This window comes from Prionailurus viverrinus, chromosome B3, assembly GCF_022837055.1.
Source record: "Prionailurus viverrinus isolate Anna chromosome B3, UM_Priviv_1.0, whole genome shotgun sequence".
Classification (NCBI taxonomy): domain Eukaryota; kingdom Metazoa; phylum Chordata; class Mammalia; order Carnivora; family Felidae; genus Prionailurus; species Prionailurus viverrinus.
The window spans coordinates 29368912-29388229 of NC_062566.1; the positions used below are offsets into that span (position 1 = coordinate 29368912).

A 19318-nucleotide genomic window follows, 5' to 3' on the forward strand; every position below is an offset into this window, starting at 1 on the left:
TGTATATTGCCAGATTCCTTCATTTTAGCCATTTTAATGGGTGTGTCAGAGTGGTCTAATTTGTATTTTTGTGCTGTGACTCTAATGTGCTTAAGCACCTTTTCATACAGAAATTGGCCATTTGGACAATGCAAACGGTTGCAGCCACTCTGGAAAACAGTATGGAGTTTCCTCAAAAAGTTAAAAATAGAACTACCATACATTCAAGTAATTGCACTACAAAGTATTTACCCAAAGAATACCAAAAAATACAGATTCGAAGGGGTACATGCACCCCAATGTTTATAGCAGCATTATCAATAATAGTCTAATTATGGAAAAAGCCCATGTGTCCATCAATTGATGAATGGATAAAGGTGTGGTGTACGTACACACACACACACACACACACACACACACTGGAATACTACTCAGCCATCAAAAAGAATGAAATCTTGCCATTTGCAATGACTTGGATGGAGCTAGAGTATATTATGCTAAGCAAAATAAGTCAGGCAGAGAAAGACAATTACCATATGATTTCACTCATATGTGGAATTTAGAAGACAAAACAGATGAACATATGGGAGGGGGAAAAGATAAGCAAACCATAAGAGACTCTTAATGTAGAGAACAAACTGAGGGTTGATGGAGGAAGGTGGGTGGAGGATAGGCTAGATGGGTGATGTGTGTTAAGGAGGGCACTTGTTATGATGAGCACTGGCTGTTATGTAAGTGATGAATCATTGAATTCTATTCCTGAAACCAATACTACGCTATATTTAACTAACTAGAATTTAAATAAAAATTTGGAGAAAAAATAAAGTTTTGTTTGCAGAGATTTTACACATCTTTAGTATGAATTAATACTAGAATTTTAATATTTTTAATACAATTTAAATGTTTAAAATATTTATGTTTTTTGCTCATTACATACAGTTGATTTTGGTATTTTTCACCTTGTATCCAGCAGCCTTGCTGAACTCACTTATTCTAATAATTTTTCTGTGCATTTCTTTAGATTTTCTACCTCTACAATCAGGTTGTTCATGAGTCATGATAGTTTCATTTGTTCTTTTATAGTCATTATGCCTTTTATTTCTTTCTCTTACATCAGCTAGAACCTCCAGTACAGTGGTGGTAAGGATCCTTCTTGGCATGTTCCCCAACTCACTGGGAAAGCTTTTTTTATAATTTTTTTTTTCAACGTTTATTTATTTTTGGGACAGAGAGAGACAGAGCATGAACGGGGTAGGGGCAGAGAGAGAGGGAGACACAGAATCGGAAACAGGCTCCAGGCTCTGAGCCATCAGCCCAGAGCCTGACGCAGGGCTCGAACTCACGGACCGCCAGATCGTGACCTGGCTGAAGTCAGACGCTTAACCGACTGCGCCACCCAGGCGCCCCGGGAAAGCTTTTAATAGAACTTTTGTAGTTTGTTTTTGAGATTCAGTACGTTCCCTTTTATTCTTGGTTTTCTAAGAGTTGTTACTATGATTTAATGTTGAATTTTATGAATTGCCATTACTATATGTAGTTTGGTGTTCATGAGACTTTTCTATTTTACTGACATGTATACAGTGAATTTCTAATGTTAAAACTATCATGTTTGCTAGTAAAATCATCTGGGCCCAGAGTTTTCTCTCTGGAAAGGTTTTAATTTTTGGATTGGTTCAGTCGGTTAAGCATTCAACTTCAGCTCAGGTCATGATCTCACAGTTCGTGAGTTGGAGCCCTGTATCCAGCTTTGTGCTGACAGCTCAGAGCCTGGAACCTGCTTCAAATTCTTTGTCTCACTGTCTTTCTGCCCTCCCACACTCACACCCTGTCTCTCTCTCTCTCTCTCTCTCTCTCAAAAATAATAAATAAATATTTTAAAAATGAAAAAAAAGATTATCCACATTTTAAAATATTTTCTTTAATGGTATTAATTACTTGGGTTTTAGTAGAAATTTCTCCACTCCTTATAAAATTTCAGATTTACTGACATAAAGTTGTTCATAGTAGCCTCTTAACCTTTTCATATCCTTTTCACTACTACATATTTATTAGTAGTGCCCTCTGTTTCATTCCTGCCTTTGGTCATTGTAAATTCTTAATTTTTCTTTCTCAGTGTTGCCAGGTTTTATGATTTTTCAAAAAGTTACATTTGGGCTTTGTTTTTCTCTGTTCTGATGTTCATTTACTCTTATCTTTATTTCCTTTTTTTCTCCTTGGGTTTATTTTTTTGTTCTTTATCTAGCTTCCTGAAATTGATGCTTATTACCTCATTAATATTTAGCCTTTCTTCTTTTCTAATGTATGCATGTAAGGCTATAACTTTAAGGTAGACAGTGTTAAACTGTATCTCATGTATTTTGATATTGTTATTTAGTTCAAAATAATTTCTAATTTCCTTTGTGATTTCTTCTTTGTTCATGGATATTTTAAAGTCTCTTTAAAGTTTCTTAATTTCTGAATATATAGGGACTTTTAGTTTTCTCTTTGTGATGACACTTACAGGAAATTATTTTAAGTTACTTTAAAGATAACCCCTTGGAAATATATTGTCTTGGTATATGTACTTTAAAATAATGAGTATTCTGAAGTCGTTAGATACTGAATTCTTGTATGTCTATTATATCACTTATGTTTATCAAGTTGTTCCTTTCTTTAGCTTTTATTGGTTTGTGTGTACACATTTGTTTTTTCTGTGCTGATTATAGCTTGGTCTGTTTCTTTGAGAATTTCTGTCAGTATTTTACTTTAAATTTTTGGAAGCCATTTCTTAGGTACTTCCAAATTTGGAAATCTTCTGTCTTCATAATTTGAAATTTTGTCATTGTGAAATACCCCTCTTCATCACAGGTAACACTTCTTACCTTAAAGTTTACTTTGTGTAAAATTTATATAGTTACACCAGTTTTCTTTTGATTAGACACGATATGTCTTTTATTCCCATATTTTTACTTTCAGACTTTCTAAATTTGTTTGCCTTATAAACTTCATATACTTGGGTTTTCTTTACTAAGACAATCTGACAGTCTTCAGATCTTAACTAGTACATTTAATCTGCTTACACTTAATGTAATCACTGATATATTGGGATTTAAATCTTATTTTATTTTGTGCTTTTTATTTTTCCTGCCTGATATATGTCCCTTTTCTTTATTGCCTTTTTTTGTTTTTTGTGTGTTTTTTTGCCCTTTTCTTCTTATTACTTTTTATCCCATTTTTTTCTTTTGTTAGTTTCAAGTTTTATACTCTTTTTTTTTTCAGTAGTTAACATAAAGATGACCACATAAATATATGACTATCAATTAAGTCTGTTAATTTGTGCTTTTATTTTTTTTCTCAGATAATGCAAGGACTTTAATGTGCTTCAGCTATTTTATGGTATAGTTGCTAATGTTGTTTTTAATTTTCTATATACCTTAAATCCAACACGTTATTTTTATGTTTTATGCAGTCAGTATTCATTTTAACTTGCTCATATTTTTACTCTTTTACTGTTTTCCTTGCTCTTCATTTATCCCCCGACTTCTCTTCATTTTTTATATGCCCTTTAGTGCAATTGTGCTGGGGACAGATTCTCTGTCTTAAGTCAGTCTGAAAATGTGTTTATTTCAACTTTGTTCTTGAAGGTGGTTTTGCTCTCTGTAGAATTCTAGGTTGGCAGTGTCTTTTTCCTTTCATCACTTAAAAATACCATCTATTGTGTTTGCCTCCCATTATTTCTGTTGAAAAGTAACCTTTGAATCCAGTAGTTTCTTCTTTTTGCATATGTGTATATATTTTTCATTTCATAATTCAATTTAAAAGTTTTTTGAGTATAATTGACACATAATGTTACGTTAGTTTCAGGCATACAACATAGTAATTCAACAATTATGTGTTGTGTTATGCTCACCATGAGTGTAGCCACCGTGTCTCATCATGCAGTGCTGTTACAATATCACTGACCAGATTCCCTATGCTGTACTTTCCAACCCTGTGACTTACAACTCCAAAGCTGGAAGCCTGTATCTCCTGCTTCCTCTGACCCATCGTACCCATCCTCCCACTCCCTTCCCCTCTATCAACCACCAGTTTGTTCTCTGTATTTATAGGTCTGATTCTGCTTTGTGTTTATTCATTTGTTTTGTATTTTAGATTCCACATATAAGTGAAACCATGGTTTTGCCTTTCTCTGACTTTTTCACTTACCATGATACCCACTAGAGCCATCCATGTTGTCACAAATGGCAAGATCTCATCCTTTTTTATGGCTGAGCAGTAGTCCACATATGTGCGCACGCGCGCGCACACACACACACACACACACAACATACCACATCTTCTTTATCCGTTTATCAGTCGATGGACACTTGGACTGCTTACATAATTTGGCTATTGTAAATTAATGCTGCAATAAACACAAGGATGTATGTATCTTTTCAGATTAGTGTTTTCATTTTCTTTGGGTGAATACCCAGTAGTGGAATTACTGGATCATATGGAATTTCTACTTTAAAATTTTTGAGGAACCTCCATACTGTTTTCCAAAGTGGCTGTACCAATTGACATTCTCACTCACCATCAGTGTAAAAAGGTTCTTTTTTTCTCCATATCCTCACCATCATTTGTTATTTTTTGTCTTTAAGATGCAAGATGATATCTCATTATGGTTTTGATTTGTATTTCCCTGATGAATAATGTTGAGCATCTTTTCACGTGCCTGTAGGCTGTCTGCCCGCTTTGGAAAAATGTCCATTCAGGTCCTCTGCCCATTTTTAAATTGGATTATTTTGTTTTTCTGGTTTTGAGTTGTATAAGTTCTTTATATATTTTGGATATTATCCCCTTATTGGATATATTATTTGAAAATATCTTCTCACATTCAGGTTGACTTTTTGTTTTGTTGCTGCTTTTCTTCACTGTGGAAAGGTTTTTTATTTTGATGTAGTCCTAGTATTTAGTTTTGTTTTTGTTTCCCTTGCCTTAGGAGACATAACTAGAAAAACGTTGCTATGGTCATTGTCAAAGAAATTACCGTGTATGTTCTCTTCTAGCAGTTTTATGGTTTCAGTTCTCACATTTAGGTCTTTAATCCATTTTGAGTTTATTTTGGTATGCTAGAAAGTGTTCCAGTTTTTTCTCTTGCATGTAACTGTCCAGTTTTCCCAGCGCCATTTGTTGAAGAGATTCCCTGTTGTGTATTCTTGCCTCCTGGGCTCTCTGTTCTGTTCCATTGATTTATGTGTCTCTTTTTGTGCCATTACCATATTCTTGATTACTACAGCTTTGTAGTATATCTTGAAATCTAGAATTGTGATACCTACAGCTTTGTTCTTCTTTCTCAAGATTGCTTTGGCTCTTTGGGATCCTTTATGATTCCACATAAATGTTAGTATTTGTTTTAGTTCTGTGAAAAATGCTGTTGGTATTTTGATAAAGATTACATTGAATCTGTAGATTGCTTTGGGTAGTATGGACATTTAAATATTAAATTTTCCTATTCATGAGCATGGGGTATATTTTCTCATTTGTTTGTGTCCTCTTCAGTTTCTTTCATCAGTGTTGCATACTTTTTGGAGTACAGGTCTTTCACCTCTTTGGTTAAATTTATTCCTAGGTACTTTTTTCTTTTTGCTGCAATTGTGGATGGAATTGTTTTCTTAATTTCTCTTTTGCTACTTCATTATTAGTATATAGAAATGCAACTGATTTTTTAATATTAGCTTTGTATCCTTATTTCAGGTATATATATTTTTCTGACTTCTTTTAAGATTATCTCTTGTCTTTAGTTCTTAGCCATTCTGTTTATGTATGGACTTATTTTTATTTATCTTTCTTAGGGGTTGAAAGCTTTCTTTCAGGTTGATAGGTTGATATCTTTAATGATTGGTTTTGAAAATGTTCTGCCATTATCTCTTTAGTGTTCTACAGGATCCTTTTCCTCTTCTGGTATTCTTTATATATATAGTAGATTTTTTTTTATTTTGCTCTCTCTTTTACCTTCTTTTCTGAATTTTTGCAGGAAAAGTTTTGTTTCGCGTTCTCTGCTTGATTCTTTATATTTTCTTCTGACATAATTAACTTCCAGTCTACTATTTTAGCGATGTCTTTATGTCTCCTTCAGCATGGTTATTTTAAGTCTGTCTGATAGCAACAGTATCTGGAGTCATTGAGGGTTTCTGGGTTTTGTTATTTTCACTTACATTGTCTTGTCTCCTTTTGTGCTTGGTTACCTTTGATTATGTGTCATACATAGTATTTGAAAAACTATAAAAATATTTTGAAGCCTGAGGTGATATTACTTTCTTCCAAGGTGTTTCTGTTTTTTCTCTCAGGTTCTAGGGTACTAGCAATCTGGGATTACTTTAATCCAGTTTTAGGAATTACAATTTTCTGGACCATTCAAATGACTGGAAGCTAGGCTACAATGTCCACAAAGACTGTTATTTCAGTTAACTCATTTAGGTTGCAAACATTGGGGATCCCAGCATCAGGCATGGAAGTTTTACCAGGCAGCAGTCCATACTCTTGCATGGGTCTGAACTCCAGTTTTTATTCTCTACCCCAGGGGTTGGCAAACTTTTTCTATAAAGGACCAGAGAGTAAATAATTAGGCTTTGTGGACTATACAGTCTTTTGATGCAACAATCAATGCTGCCATTGTTCTTGAGAAGAGCCACAACGTGGGAATTAATGAGCGTGAATGTATTTCAATAAAGCTTTATTTACAAAATCAGGCACAAGGCCAGATTTGGCCCAGGGCCATAGTTTGTTAACCCCTGCTATAGTCTGTCAAAAGCTCTGCTCAGATTCTCAGCCACCTCTTCTTAAATTTAGGTTAGCCCTGAATGCTGATCTAGCCTCTCTTTGGTCTGCTGTGTTAAATAGCTCTCTAATGCCTTCAAGAATATTTTGGGTTTTTTATGTTTTGCCGAGTTGCTGTCAGCAGGAGGTTTAATCTGAAATACCTAGTCTGTGATATTATCAGAAGCTAAAGTCATATACAAAGTTAACCAATTTAACAGCAGTGAGATTTTGTTTCCTCTTTGATCTCAGGAAGGAAATTTCCTGAGGTGTTCTCAGAGAATCTCTCTCACTGACATCCTTTGATATATAAATGACTTTTTCTTTAATGAAACTGACTTTTCAAGACATGTTTCTGTAGTCTTCCTAGAGTGATTGTGTATTCCAAGGTTAAATTTATAGAGCACTGTTGTCCATCAGAACTTTTCTGTGATGATGGAAATGTTCTATATCTTGCACTGTTCAATATGGTAGCTACTAGCCACCTGTGGCTATTGAGCACTTGAAATGTGTCTAGTGCGAATACCAAACTCCAATTTTACTTTACTTTTATTTAATTTTAACTAATTTAATTTTAAATAGCCATGTGTGGGTGGGTACTTAGTTTGGAGTGGATAAAGCTTAGATTAAATGAAGAATCTACTCTCAGTGCAAAATGTGTTCTTACAGTCTCACCCACCAAAGTGTCCATTTTCTAGTGCTTTTGCAAGAAATACTTAACCTAAATATATTCAATGGTCAGTAGTATCTCTCTAAATATCTTAGGCCTTGCAGAATGTTTCCATGTATTCCTACCATTCACCTGGTGTGATGGAAGTACACTTGCTATCCTCAACAGGCCACATAAAACCAATGCAGTCACTCAACTTAGTTTCTAACACATGTTTTTCTTTGCAGGGAAAGGGGCGACTTCGCCGAGGAAACTATCCAAGTCCATCCTCTCCTGTTGTAGTTCGGTTGCCCTCTATGTCTGATGTGCCAGAAGAGACCTTGACTAGTGAAACAGCTGTGGAGACTGACATCACAGAACAACAGCAAGCAGCTATGCAGCAGGAGGAGAGGGTACTGACTGAGCAGATTGAGAACCTACAGAAAGAGAAGTGAGTTTTCAGGAGGAAAGGGAGTGACCAGTTATTACCTGTTTTCCTTTCCTTCATTCTGTGCTTTCTTGATTTTTCCTTACTTAGTAAATATCTCCTATGTGTGAAGCACTGTATCAGGTGATACAGGGCATGCAGAGAAGACAAAGACATGTTACCTGGACTCGGGTAACAGCGTGAAAGTTGTCATTGTATTGACGGAAGCTCCATGAGCAGGGAGACCTGGAGAGGCTGAACTGACACACTGCAACACGGTGTGTCAGTCTTAGCCAAGATTCCTCACAGGTCTGAGCCCAGCCTCACTGACTAAATTGGTCTTTAAAAGGAGGAATGAGGATTCCTGGGTTAAGGCAGAGGCCCTTTCAAGAATGGGTATTACCCAGAACTCCCTAAAGGAAGGTTATTATCTGAAGATCAGTGTAGCCATGAGGCCAACAATTAGATGGTCAGGATAAGGCAGCAGCTCTAGTGGGCACTGGGATACTATGTAGGGAAATTGGTTGCAATTTAGGAGAGAGACAAATAGTCAATTCTGTGCCCTCCACCATCACTGGAGAAAGGGTAGGCAACAATAATACTATATTTGGGGGGATAATGTGGACAAGCTGTGGCTCTTTTTGAAGGTACTGTGTACTGGTTCTGGTTGAAAACGAAGACTCTTAAGCTTTAAGGGCATTTTTGTTCCTCAGTCTCACGATCCCAGGTCTGAGAGTTTGATGCATTAGGGAATATGGGAGTCTGTTGAAGTACTTTTTGCCTATCAGGACTGATTCTAGAATTTAGGCAAGCTAAAAAAGCAGCTGGGGCTCAGATATGCAGAACATGATAAGGCAGAAGTAGTATACATTGACCAGGGGCTGGTATTGGAGGTACTGAAGGATGAGTAGTTCAAGCTTGGTAGAGTAGAAGCAAAGCTAAGAAGGCCCTGAAGGAGAAGAGACTTGATGTAAAAGGGAATAAGAATTGGAAGGATAAGGAGGCTGTGGGCTGATGTATTTCCAGGTGTAAGATCTGCCCATTGGAGAAAGTTGCCCACATAATGTGGAGGAAAGCTGGTTAGAAGTAGCAGACATAGAGGAACTTTTGTCTTAGAGGACTGAAGTGAGCTTTTACGAAGACGTTAATTGACACAGATCTGGGTGACATCAAGCAGTAGTAAGAAAGCAAGATTAGGAGCCATGTACCAAAGACGTGAGAGAACAAGGGGGCTGAGAGGCAGGTGGGTGACTGATGAAGAGGAGCAGAGAATGCTGTGAGTGGGAGCAGCATAAGCTGCAAAGAACAGAAAAGATCAGTCAGCATTTGACTTCATCAGAGGCCTCTCTGTGTTTAAGGTGAGGATATCATCTATAGTGTAGTTAGTGCCTGTTTCATGGGAAATAGTTTAAGAGCTAGAAGGAATGTTAAGAGTTTATCTCATTAAATCTCTTTGTTTTGTGGATGAGGAAGCTGAGGTCCAGAGAGAGGAAAGTACACTCCTGCTGCATTATGTATGAGTTTAGAGTGAATTTAGAACCCTGATCTGATTATCAGTCCCAAGTTCATTTTACCAAAATATCTTATAGCTGCAGCATCTTTTCCTGCCTCACTCTTTGCTCTATTATAGGTCCCAGACTTTGCTGTTTTCAACCTTCATCATTACTGTGGCTTCCGGGTCTCCATCGCCACTTTGGTTGAGAACAGTAGGAAATGTGACTGTTTTTGCTACTTAAATTTCTTGCATCATAGGTCTTTTTTTCCTGTTGTCTTCGCTCCACTTCTTATCAAATGCTGGTGGATTTCTTGATTATATCTTACAGGGAGGAGCTAACATTTGAGATGCTTGTATTGGAACCCCGTGCCTCTGATGACGAAACCCTGGAGTCTGAGGCCTCCATTGGGACTGCCGATAGCTCAGAAAATTTGAATATTGAGTCTGAAGGTGCCATCTCTGAGAAATCAGGTAAATGAACATACTAGACCGAAGTCTCCAGATTTTTTTTGTGAAGGAGGAGTAAGGATTCCCAAGCTAATAAGACAAAATCCCTTTCAAGAATGCCTAACCTTATGTGAGAAGGTGACAAAGTCCTAAGGAGTTAAATATGTACTAATCTTTGTGAAACTTCCATTATATACTGTTCATTAGACCAAGCCTTTAATGCAATGCAGCTTTTTGTCAATTTTAATGTTTTCTCCTCAATTTACCACAGAGAAAAACCCATAGTAACAACACATGTCGTCTTACCCATGATCCATGTTCCAGAGGTGGTTACAGGCATTGTGCCCTGCTGAGAGATGGGGTTATACCAAAGGAGGTATTTAACCACCTGGCATGTCTCAGGGAGACGAAGAATTACTACATACCCTGGCAGTTTTTTAAATGATAGGAGAGGCAGTTGTAGGCCTCTCCTAATGGCATAGTCGAACTCCAGACTTCTTGGGGTTGATTCTGAAATGACCTACATAGAAATGGATAGCTTCTCGAGTTGTGACTGTGCACAAAGTAGGTCAGCTTGGACCCTTCAGACCTCAGCCCACCCAATTTCACATGGGAATGGTGAAACTGATTCATTATGGAATGATTTGCTTTAGAGAAAATTGTCATTTATAGCTTTGATCTCTTCTTTGAATTAGAGAGAAGCTTAGCCCTTAGCTCCCTGAAGGCAGCTGGCAAGTCTGAATCTTCAAGCAAGTTCCGAAAGCAGCTAAAAAAGCAGGAAGACTCTTTGGATTCAGTGGACTCTTCAGTCTCTACTTTATGTTCGTCTAGCACTGCATCTTCTCATGGGACCAGAAAACGATTTCAGATTTATTCTAAATCTCCATTCTACCGAGCTGCCTCAGCTGGGGAGGTCCTGGGAATGGAAGGGCCACTGGGCCAGAGCAGATCCCTGGAAGACAGGCCTCAATTCATCAGCAGAGGAACCTTCAACCCTGAAAAGGGCAAACAAAAATTAAAGAATGTGAAAAACTCACCTCAGAAAACCAAAGAGACCCCAGAAGGGACAGTCTTCTCTGGCCGCAGGAAAACTGTGGACCCAGACTGCAGCTCCACCCAACAGCTAGCACTCTTTGGAAATAACGAGTTTATGGTCTGAACTGGCAGCTGTATGTCCCGTCATGGCTACAGAGTGGTAAACACACCTCCTCTTCGGGGCCTCTTCTCATCACCTTGTCCACAATAGTCCATCTAATTGTGGTCCTGCCTCTTGCCCAAGCATACAACTGAGAACTTGTGTGCTAATTTCCTGGGCCTCCTGCAGAAGCAGAAAAGCCCCTTTGAAGCCTGCTGGGGATGGTGCCAGCTGTGCCTTGGCTGCTGTATTTGACTGGAGATTCCACCAGACAGAGCCACCAAGGGCCTGGGGATTTGGGCCAGTTGTGAGGTCTTTGTAGTTGCCTCTCCTCCGTCTTCTTTTCCTTCCCAGATGTGGGTGTTGAACTGGAGGGGACATGGTGGGCCTGAGGGACCCGCTGATTTCTGACATTGAAAGAAAACATATAAATCTTTCTTAACCATGAAAGCAAAAGCCTTTGGGTTTATTTTGGGATAGTTAGGAGCTGGAGCAGAATATAATTTTTTTCCAAGGATTTATAAACAAAAAGCCTAAGCCCTCTATTTTAAGATTTTTGAGAAACACTCCATGTTATATTTTGGGGAAAGTAAAAAAGTAATTGTTTCCATGAAGCCATCAGAGCATGCCTCAGACATCTGGTTACACAATGAAGAAGAGAGTACATGTTTTGTTTTTTGATGATGTTCAGTGTCATAATAATCAATGCTGGTTTCACTCCTGGTTAGTTCTTGCCAAACATACTGCATGGGCTAAAGTTTCAGTAGCCTACTTTTCTCATATTTCCTGGTCCTAGGATTAGGTTCCTCTGATTTTTTTTAAAAGTCTCATCAGAGACATGGTGATCCCTAAACATGAGGGTTTCATCCTAATCCACCCAGGCCTTTCTCTTCGTATAGATTAAATTGAAGATCACAAACGAACCTGTTCATTTGCTGGTGGATTTCCACCATAAACTCAGACAAATAATGTGACCATTTAATCACTTCTCCCAAAACATTTATACACAACACTGCATGAATAAGTGTTAACAGAAAGCTGCCAAAAAATAAAAAAGTTTTTAATATAACCATCTAACTATTATCTTCTTTTCCTCAGACCATCAGTATTAAATAGATGAAAGAAAAATCAAGGACTACTTGAAGCTATTTTTGTTAATATTCTGGTTACTGAAGTTTACTGTAAATATATATGTATAGTATGCATATTTCTTTTTAACTTTATGCTTCCCTCCTTCCCATGGAGTTTCTTCCCACAGATTAGGGGCCATTGGATAGGGGTGAGAGCCACTATCCCTGAGTTGAGGGAAAAATCAAACCATCTTTTTCACCACTGGGTGTCTCCACACACCTGAGCTATAATAATAGTATTTTAAGCTTCTTAGCATTTGTGGGATTAGAAATCTGTTTTTGCTATTTATAATATATGGAAAATGAAACATGATACTCTTTCTTGAGATAAGTATGTGAAAATGTTTATTTTTAAAGTTACTAAATGCATCTTGTCTAACTACCACATGCACTGTTCTGAAAAAGAGCCTTTACCATCTGTAACCTGAATTTTGGTTATTCTTTCTTTTCATACTTCTTCAATTTGAAGTTATGGAAATATTTAGACTTTTGTTAAGGCAGAGTCTCTCCTGTTACACAACACTGAACCTCATGTCACTGCCTCAGTGGTTATTGTCAAGCCCCAGAGGTCGGACTTGGAACATCATTCTGAGTGGCAGCTAAAGGTAGCAGGAGTCTTACCTCTCCCTGGTTTGGTTTCAGAAATGAGCTAGGGAAAGGAATCTTTTTAAATCTCCAGAATGATGATGGCTGTGAGTAAATGTTAGATTTTATATCCCGCAAACATCTGCCACCTTGTTTGTGCCGAGGAGTAATAAATTTAAAGCCTTTAAAAATCTGAATTTTGGAGAATCTCCTAGAGGAAAACCCAGCCCCTCAGCGTGGTCATGTCCAAGTGGGATTGCTGGAGCCTCAGGGCCCCTTGCCGGGCCACACAGGTCTGCTTCAGGATTCCGGGGAGAGGAGTGTCCTCCTGGGCATTCACAGCTACTCTCCACTTGCTCCAGAACATTGGTTAAATACTATACAAAAAAGATATTACCCTTGTCGGATAGTCCTTTGGCCCTGAGGAACAGCCTGGAGGACACATCTCAGCATATGTTCTCCCTTCTAAATCTTTGCGGATTTTGTTTGTTTGCAAAGTAAGTTTTTGGCAGTTAAAAAAGAAACTACTCATTATAGGTAGGTCACTTTATAGGAACTAGGCAGTGGATGATAAGAGACTTTATAATTTTTCTCAGGGACCTGAAACCTGAATTTGGATAAAATTAAATAAAAAATACTTGTTTTTCAGTTGCTAGATTTGTGGATTTCTAGTTATTTAACAAACTGCCAGAATGGAGGATGGTGGGGAGGAGAGATCCACACAAATGTTAAGAATGGAGAGCAGGTGTGGGACCCTCCCTTTGAAGGAAAGAAAGCTTTTCTTCTCGTAGGATAACAGGTGTTGTTGGCCTGATAAAGAGTTGAAGCCATAATTCTTAAAAGCTGTCAGAACCAAGTGCTGTATCTTCTTCCATCTGATCTTAACTGGTCCTCTCCATGGTTCAAGTTGTCACCACAAAGCGACGCTGTATTACAGTCACTTACAATGAAGATGTTAACCCTTAATATGTGTCAAAGTCATGCTTCCTATTGCTTCTCCTTTGCTTTTCTCTGCTCTCAGATGCCACAAACAAAATCCCTGCGTGGCATCAGTGGGGCAGCCCCCCATCTGGAGCCCGTACTCCAGAATACAGAGAAATTCTGTTCATATCACACATTCCCAGCCCCAAACAAAGCCCAGATTTTCACTTCTCCCCATTAAAGCCAACATATCCTTTATCATGGAAAATGTAATAAAAGCAGAGAAGTATAATTTTAGGGTTATGCTGTGTATCATTAAGTGAAGCAAATCTGTTCAACAGCAAGGATCAGGCAGGTGGCATGCTTAACGCACTCTGTACTTCCTGCCATTTTATTTACTTTGCCACTCTGGCCTTCTGGAAACACAAAGAGAGATAGAGAGTTCCCAGTATGGGCCTTGCACAGACAGGGACCTGAAGAAGGGATGGGATACCAGACCCCTACCTTCTCATGCTTTGGAAACCTGGTGCAGCTCTTACCCTGCTGGGAGGTTAGTGGAGACTTCCTGTGTTCCGTGACAGTAGGGTTGTTTTCATTGTCAAAGACCGAGGACGGGGGGCCTAGAAGAAAAGAGGAGCTCCGGCAAGGTTCTGCAGGCCCACTTCAGTGACTGTGGGCCACGATTTTTTAACTGTAACTAACGAATGTGTACCTTTTATAAGCACTTTGGTGAACTAGAGAAGAAAGTATTCTCAGGATGTGTTCAAAGCTAAGAGGGTTTTTATTTTAAAATGAAACACAGTCCAGATGGCTTTGCTAATCCTCCTCTCTTCTCCCCTATGGTGGGAGCTAGGCATGGGGCATGCGTCATTCTGTGTTGACAAATGTGTTATGTCTGTCCATATTTTGTGACAGTTCCCCAGCACTGTCCCCCAACAACACCATGCTAGCCTTGGTGGTAAAAGTCCCTGGTGTTTGAGGAAGTCCTCTGTTCTTCTGTGCCCCTAAAATATTTCTAACCACTTTTCTCTGGAACCACTCCCACGTTTGATTTGGTGTTAAAGGAAACAGCAAGATGAAGAATGTGGAGATGGATCTATTTGGTCTTGTTGGTCTCTTGGCTAAAACTGTTTAAGGGGCCTGTCACCTTGCTATCCATCTATATACTTAATGCCTGTTTATCAGCCCTCTTAGGTCATATAAAAGTTGCACCTTTTGAACCAAGTAATTGTATTTACTAGGGGAAAGGTGTGGATTACAGATTAGTATTATATTATTTTAATGGATTTAAAGTAATTTATAAGTATGCTGAGTGTAAATTTTTAAGACTATGTATTGTAAAAGGACATATCCTGTGAAATATATCATTTTACTGTTTAACAGAATAATTCTATAAAAAGAATGATTTATCTCACCCACGGAACTGATTACATTCCTGATGCAATCAACAGGCACTTTGTAATTTCCTTTTGGGTTGGTTGTTTTTTTTTTTTTTTTTTTTTGGAGGTGGGGGAGCAAGACATCATCTGTATGAAGTGCAGTTTGTGTCACTCAGAATATGCACTGTATAGCTACACAAAAGCAGCTTGATGAACAAATCACCCCGTGGCTCATTAAAGAACAAAGCTTCCAGAAGCAGCAATCCGTGTGGTTTGTTTTCTGACCATCCTGGCTCCCACCCTAACTCACTCCAGTCCCACTCCAGTGGTTTTTGTTTAAGGAAAGGACTGAGCAGTTGGCAACGTACAGAAACAGTAATTACTGGAACTCAGCTGAATTCAAGTGAAGGGTGAGATTCAAGCTGTTAGTTTTCTGTAATGGATGCTAGCTGCCAGCTGTTAAGACTTCCATGTAATCAGCTCAGAGCTAGGTGGACAGCCAAGACCGCAAGTCTACATTTAGGATCCTCACCAAAAAGACTGTGAAGAAGTAGCAATATCTGCTGTGGGCCCAGGAATTCAAGCCTAGATTGTGCTTTTTGTTCTGGCTGTGATTTGGAGAAAGTTGAGAGCCCTTTCTGGGTGTCAGTTTTCTCATCTGTAAATGAGTTCCCTTCCTCGGGTTTACTTCTCTGTATAACTCCTGCTGACTCTCAGGTGTCCGTGTAAAGGGAAGTTTGCTGGAAATTTACGCCTCCCCCTTGAACTGGGTTAGATGTCTTGTATTCTCAACAGAGCCCAGTATTTGTGCCATCAAAAATCTGTTTGATTAAGCTTCTCAAGGCAAGAAGTGTGCCTATCTTGCTGACTCTTAGATCCCCAGCACCTAACAAAAAGTGCCCTTGCTTAGATATTGGATGAGCAACGTGAAGGAGATTGGGGGTTCCCAAATGCCAAACCAGGTCGAAGGTGAAATAGAAAATTGTTCAGTTTTTAGTTAGAATTCTGAGATCATCTTCCCATTTCTTTTTGCATTGTTTATATTTACATTTTTGCAATAAGTTTACATCAAAATAAGGATGGTGAATTGTTTCTTAAAATGTCTTTCGTTGGCCAAATAAAACCTAGAAATGCCATTAAAAAAATTTTTTTTAATGTTTATTTCTGAGACAGAGAGAGAGAACATGAGTGGGGGCAGGGGCAGAATCCAAAGCAGGCTCCAGGCTCTGAGCTGTCAGCACAGAGTCCAACGTGGGGCTCGAACTCACACACCGTGAGATCATGACCTGAGCTGAGGTCGGTCGCTGAACCAACTGAGCCACCCAGGCACCCCAAGAAATGCCATTTTTGAGACATCCCCTGTGATAGCTGAATCTACAACAAACCTCCCAATTATGAAGAAAGCAGAAAGGTGTAAGGAGACAAGTTCTAAAGAGACCAGAGCCTTGTGTTTTTGTTTTTTGTTTTTTGTTTTTTTGGTTTTTTTAATTGCTCTTCTATATTGGGTAGCAGTACAGTGTCTAAGAGCCAGGGACATAACCATGAAAGCAAATCAGACCCATGTAATATCTGATTGTTGAGTCTGTGGGCATCTCGGATTCCTATCTGAGTATGTCTCCTCCCAGTTCTGGGTGGCCATTTATCCATTCATCCAACAAATATTTGCTGAGCACCCATAAACACTGTCCCAGGTATTTGGAGTAAATTGGTACAAACAAAACAAAGCTCCCTAACCCTGTGGAGCTTGAATTTTGGGGGAAAACAATGTCCACAAGATGGAGACTAGTCATCCACAACACCTGGATTCCACAATCAGGTTATATTTATTAATTTGAATGGTGCTTCTTGGCATCTTTGGGTCTTTCTCTGCCTTTCTTACCATGAAAGTCCCTTAAGGGTGCAGGAGGATGAGTGTCCCTCCAATCTGCAAACTGCAGTTGAAAAGAAAGGCCCAGATAGGCCCACAGAGACTACCTCCATGTGCTTCATAACCAAAGACATTTCTAGATTTGGGGGCAAAAAAGCTTTCACAGTATCCTCTTCCCTAGCAACAGCCCTAAATGCAATGAAGGAGAGCTCTTTTCCATCCAAATTTCAGTGGGGCCAATTTACAGCAAAATGTTGAGTAAATCCTTCAGATCAACTAAGCTCTATATTGTATTAGGAAAACAAGAGCCACTCAGTGTATTTCAGGTGAGAAGGATTTAAAAAGGAATCAGGGTTAAGTTTAACAATAAACATTGGAAGGACTGGGAAAACAAAGATCAGAGAAGCTCCTGCAGAAGGTAGAGAAAGCCAACACAGATCTCAGCCAAAAGATCCAAAGTTAAGAGCTTGCCTCGAAGCTACTGCAGTTCTAAGGAAGACTGCCTGAAACCTCCGTCTTCCCACACAGCTGGCTGCAACTGCCTCCAGAGAATAATGGCTTCCTCCTTTACCTTCCTAGGCCCCTGTGAGTGCCTGCCTTTCATGAGCGAGCCTTAGGCAAAGGGATCCTGGGAAATGTAGTTCCTGGCATCTCCGCAACCAAGACAAGACCTTAGAAGGGGGGGTGGTATTGATGCCGGTTGCCAGCAGATAATTCAGTTTATGTAGCTCCTCTAATTCTCCATGACTTCCTCCTGGAGATCTCACTCTCTCCCAATATAGAATTGCTGTGCTCACACATCCCAGACACCAGCCTGTGAACTTCAATAGGCCACCTCTGCACTCCTTTATGTTCTCAGGAGCATGACTACAGGGTACATGTCCGGGGCGTATCTGGTCCTATTTCATCCTTGTGTCTTGCTACAGTGCCTTTGCTCGGACTTTCTGTTTACAGGCCTTTTAAACCCTATGGTTAAAACTTTTGATAAGCAATTAGATAGTAAAATGACACTGTAGACATTAAATGGCCTACATAACTGAGGCATATCTGATGCTTTTAGAAGACCCAGAGTAGTTTGAGTGCTCAAGTGGGAAGGGCTTAAGCTGGGCAATATTTGCCATACTCTTTCCTCTCTGGGCACCGGCCTAGCTATTGTCATTTCCAGAGCAGAGTGTCCTGAACCACCTCCTTCCATCAAGGCAGGATATCTCTGCAAGCTAGAATTCATAACACAGGCCAAAGGGCAGGGAACCCCTAGGATTTCACATATTTCTCACATGACCTTTTCCTTCTTGACTTCAAGCATTTCTTCTGTGGGGACAGGAAATGCAACAGCGTTGTTCAGCGATTCCAGGAGTGGAGGGGTGTGGTGGGGCGGCAGTGCCGACTTCAGAGGAGTTGAGTCCCACTAAGGTTTGTGTTCCCTCCAAGCCTCAGGGTTTTCGTTTATCAATGGGGATGATAGGTCCCTGTCCCGGAGCTAATCTGAGGATTAAATAACACGGGCATTCAGCGTTTGGTTCACTGCCTGGTATAAAGTAAAGCAAACTTTACTACCATTTTGTAGGTCTTTTGCATCTGCCTTTGAAAAGGATGAGGCTTGGCTGAGCATTTCTCCCTAAGGAATTAAGAAGTGTTAGAGATTCCCCCTCCCCAAAAGTGCCTGTAGCTGCCTGGTTTTGAGTCAGATGGGCTCACCTTTGTTTCTAGAAGGGTGAGGAAGAACAGGAAGAGAAAGGCTGAGCGAGCCTGTGGGCTGGCGGGCCCCCATCTGGAGAGAGGCTGGCCTTTTTGCTCCTGTGGGAGTTTCTGAAGCTAGGCTTGAATTTGTTGCACCTGGACTCTGCCTTGGCATGGAAACCAGATGGAACACAAGTCTGTGCTCATTCCTTCCATGTCCTCAAAGGGAGAGCCTTTTCCACATGTGTTTTCTTTTTTGTTGTTGTTCACTTTTTTATTGAGATTTAACATAATACAGTAAAGTACACAAATCTTAAGTGCATGGCTCAATTAATTTTTATGAATTAGTAGATTTGTGAAACCACCACCTGGGTCAAAATAAAAACCATTTCTAGCATGCCAAAAGCCTCCCCTGGGTCCTTTCCCAGCCACCCACCTCCCTCCCCCTGAGGTAAGTACTATTCCAGCTTTTGTCACCATCCGTTAGTCTTGCCTGTTCTTGAACTTTGTATAAGCAGAACCTGTGCCTGGAAGGGTTCTTCGGTTCCACTTTTATGTCTGTGAAATTCATCCATGTTGTCACATGTGTTGGTAGTTCACTCTTCTTTATTGCTGTTTTCCATTAAATGAATAGATCACAATTTATTAATCCATCCTATTGCCAAAATACAGTTTGGGGCTATTAGGAATAAAGCTGCTATGAATATTCTTATAATCTCTTTTAGTGGACATTTCTGCCTGGTACGTGTGTACCTACAGGTGGAATTGCCGAGTCACAGGGTAAATGTTTGGCTTTGGTAGATTGTTTTCCAAAGTAGCGGTGCCCATGGTAGTTCCACGTCTC

General features: G+C 39.5%; 1 protein-coding gene across 7 annotated transcripts in view; it reads left to right on the forward strand.

Moving 5' to 3' along the window:
- MYO9A (myosin IXA) overlaps positions 1-15186 on the forward strand; it is a 273152-nt gene extending 257966 nt beyond the window's left edge. For all 7 annotated transcript variants that reach the window (XM_047861621.1, XM_047861624.1, XM_047861627.1 and 4 more), the window contains 3 exons: positions 7657-7859; positions 9659-9801; positions 10473-15186. In XM_047861621.1, coding sequence (XP_047717577.1) covers positions 7657-7859; positions 9659-9801; positions 10473-10936 — 810 coding nt within the window. In that variant the 3' untranslated portion in view covers positions 10937-15186. The remainder of the gene's footprint in view (positions 1-7656; positions 7860-9658; positions 9802-10472) is intronic.
- Positions 15187-19318: the final 4132 nt, after the last annotated feature.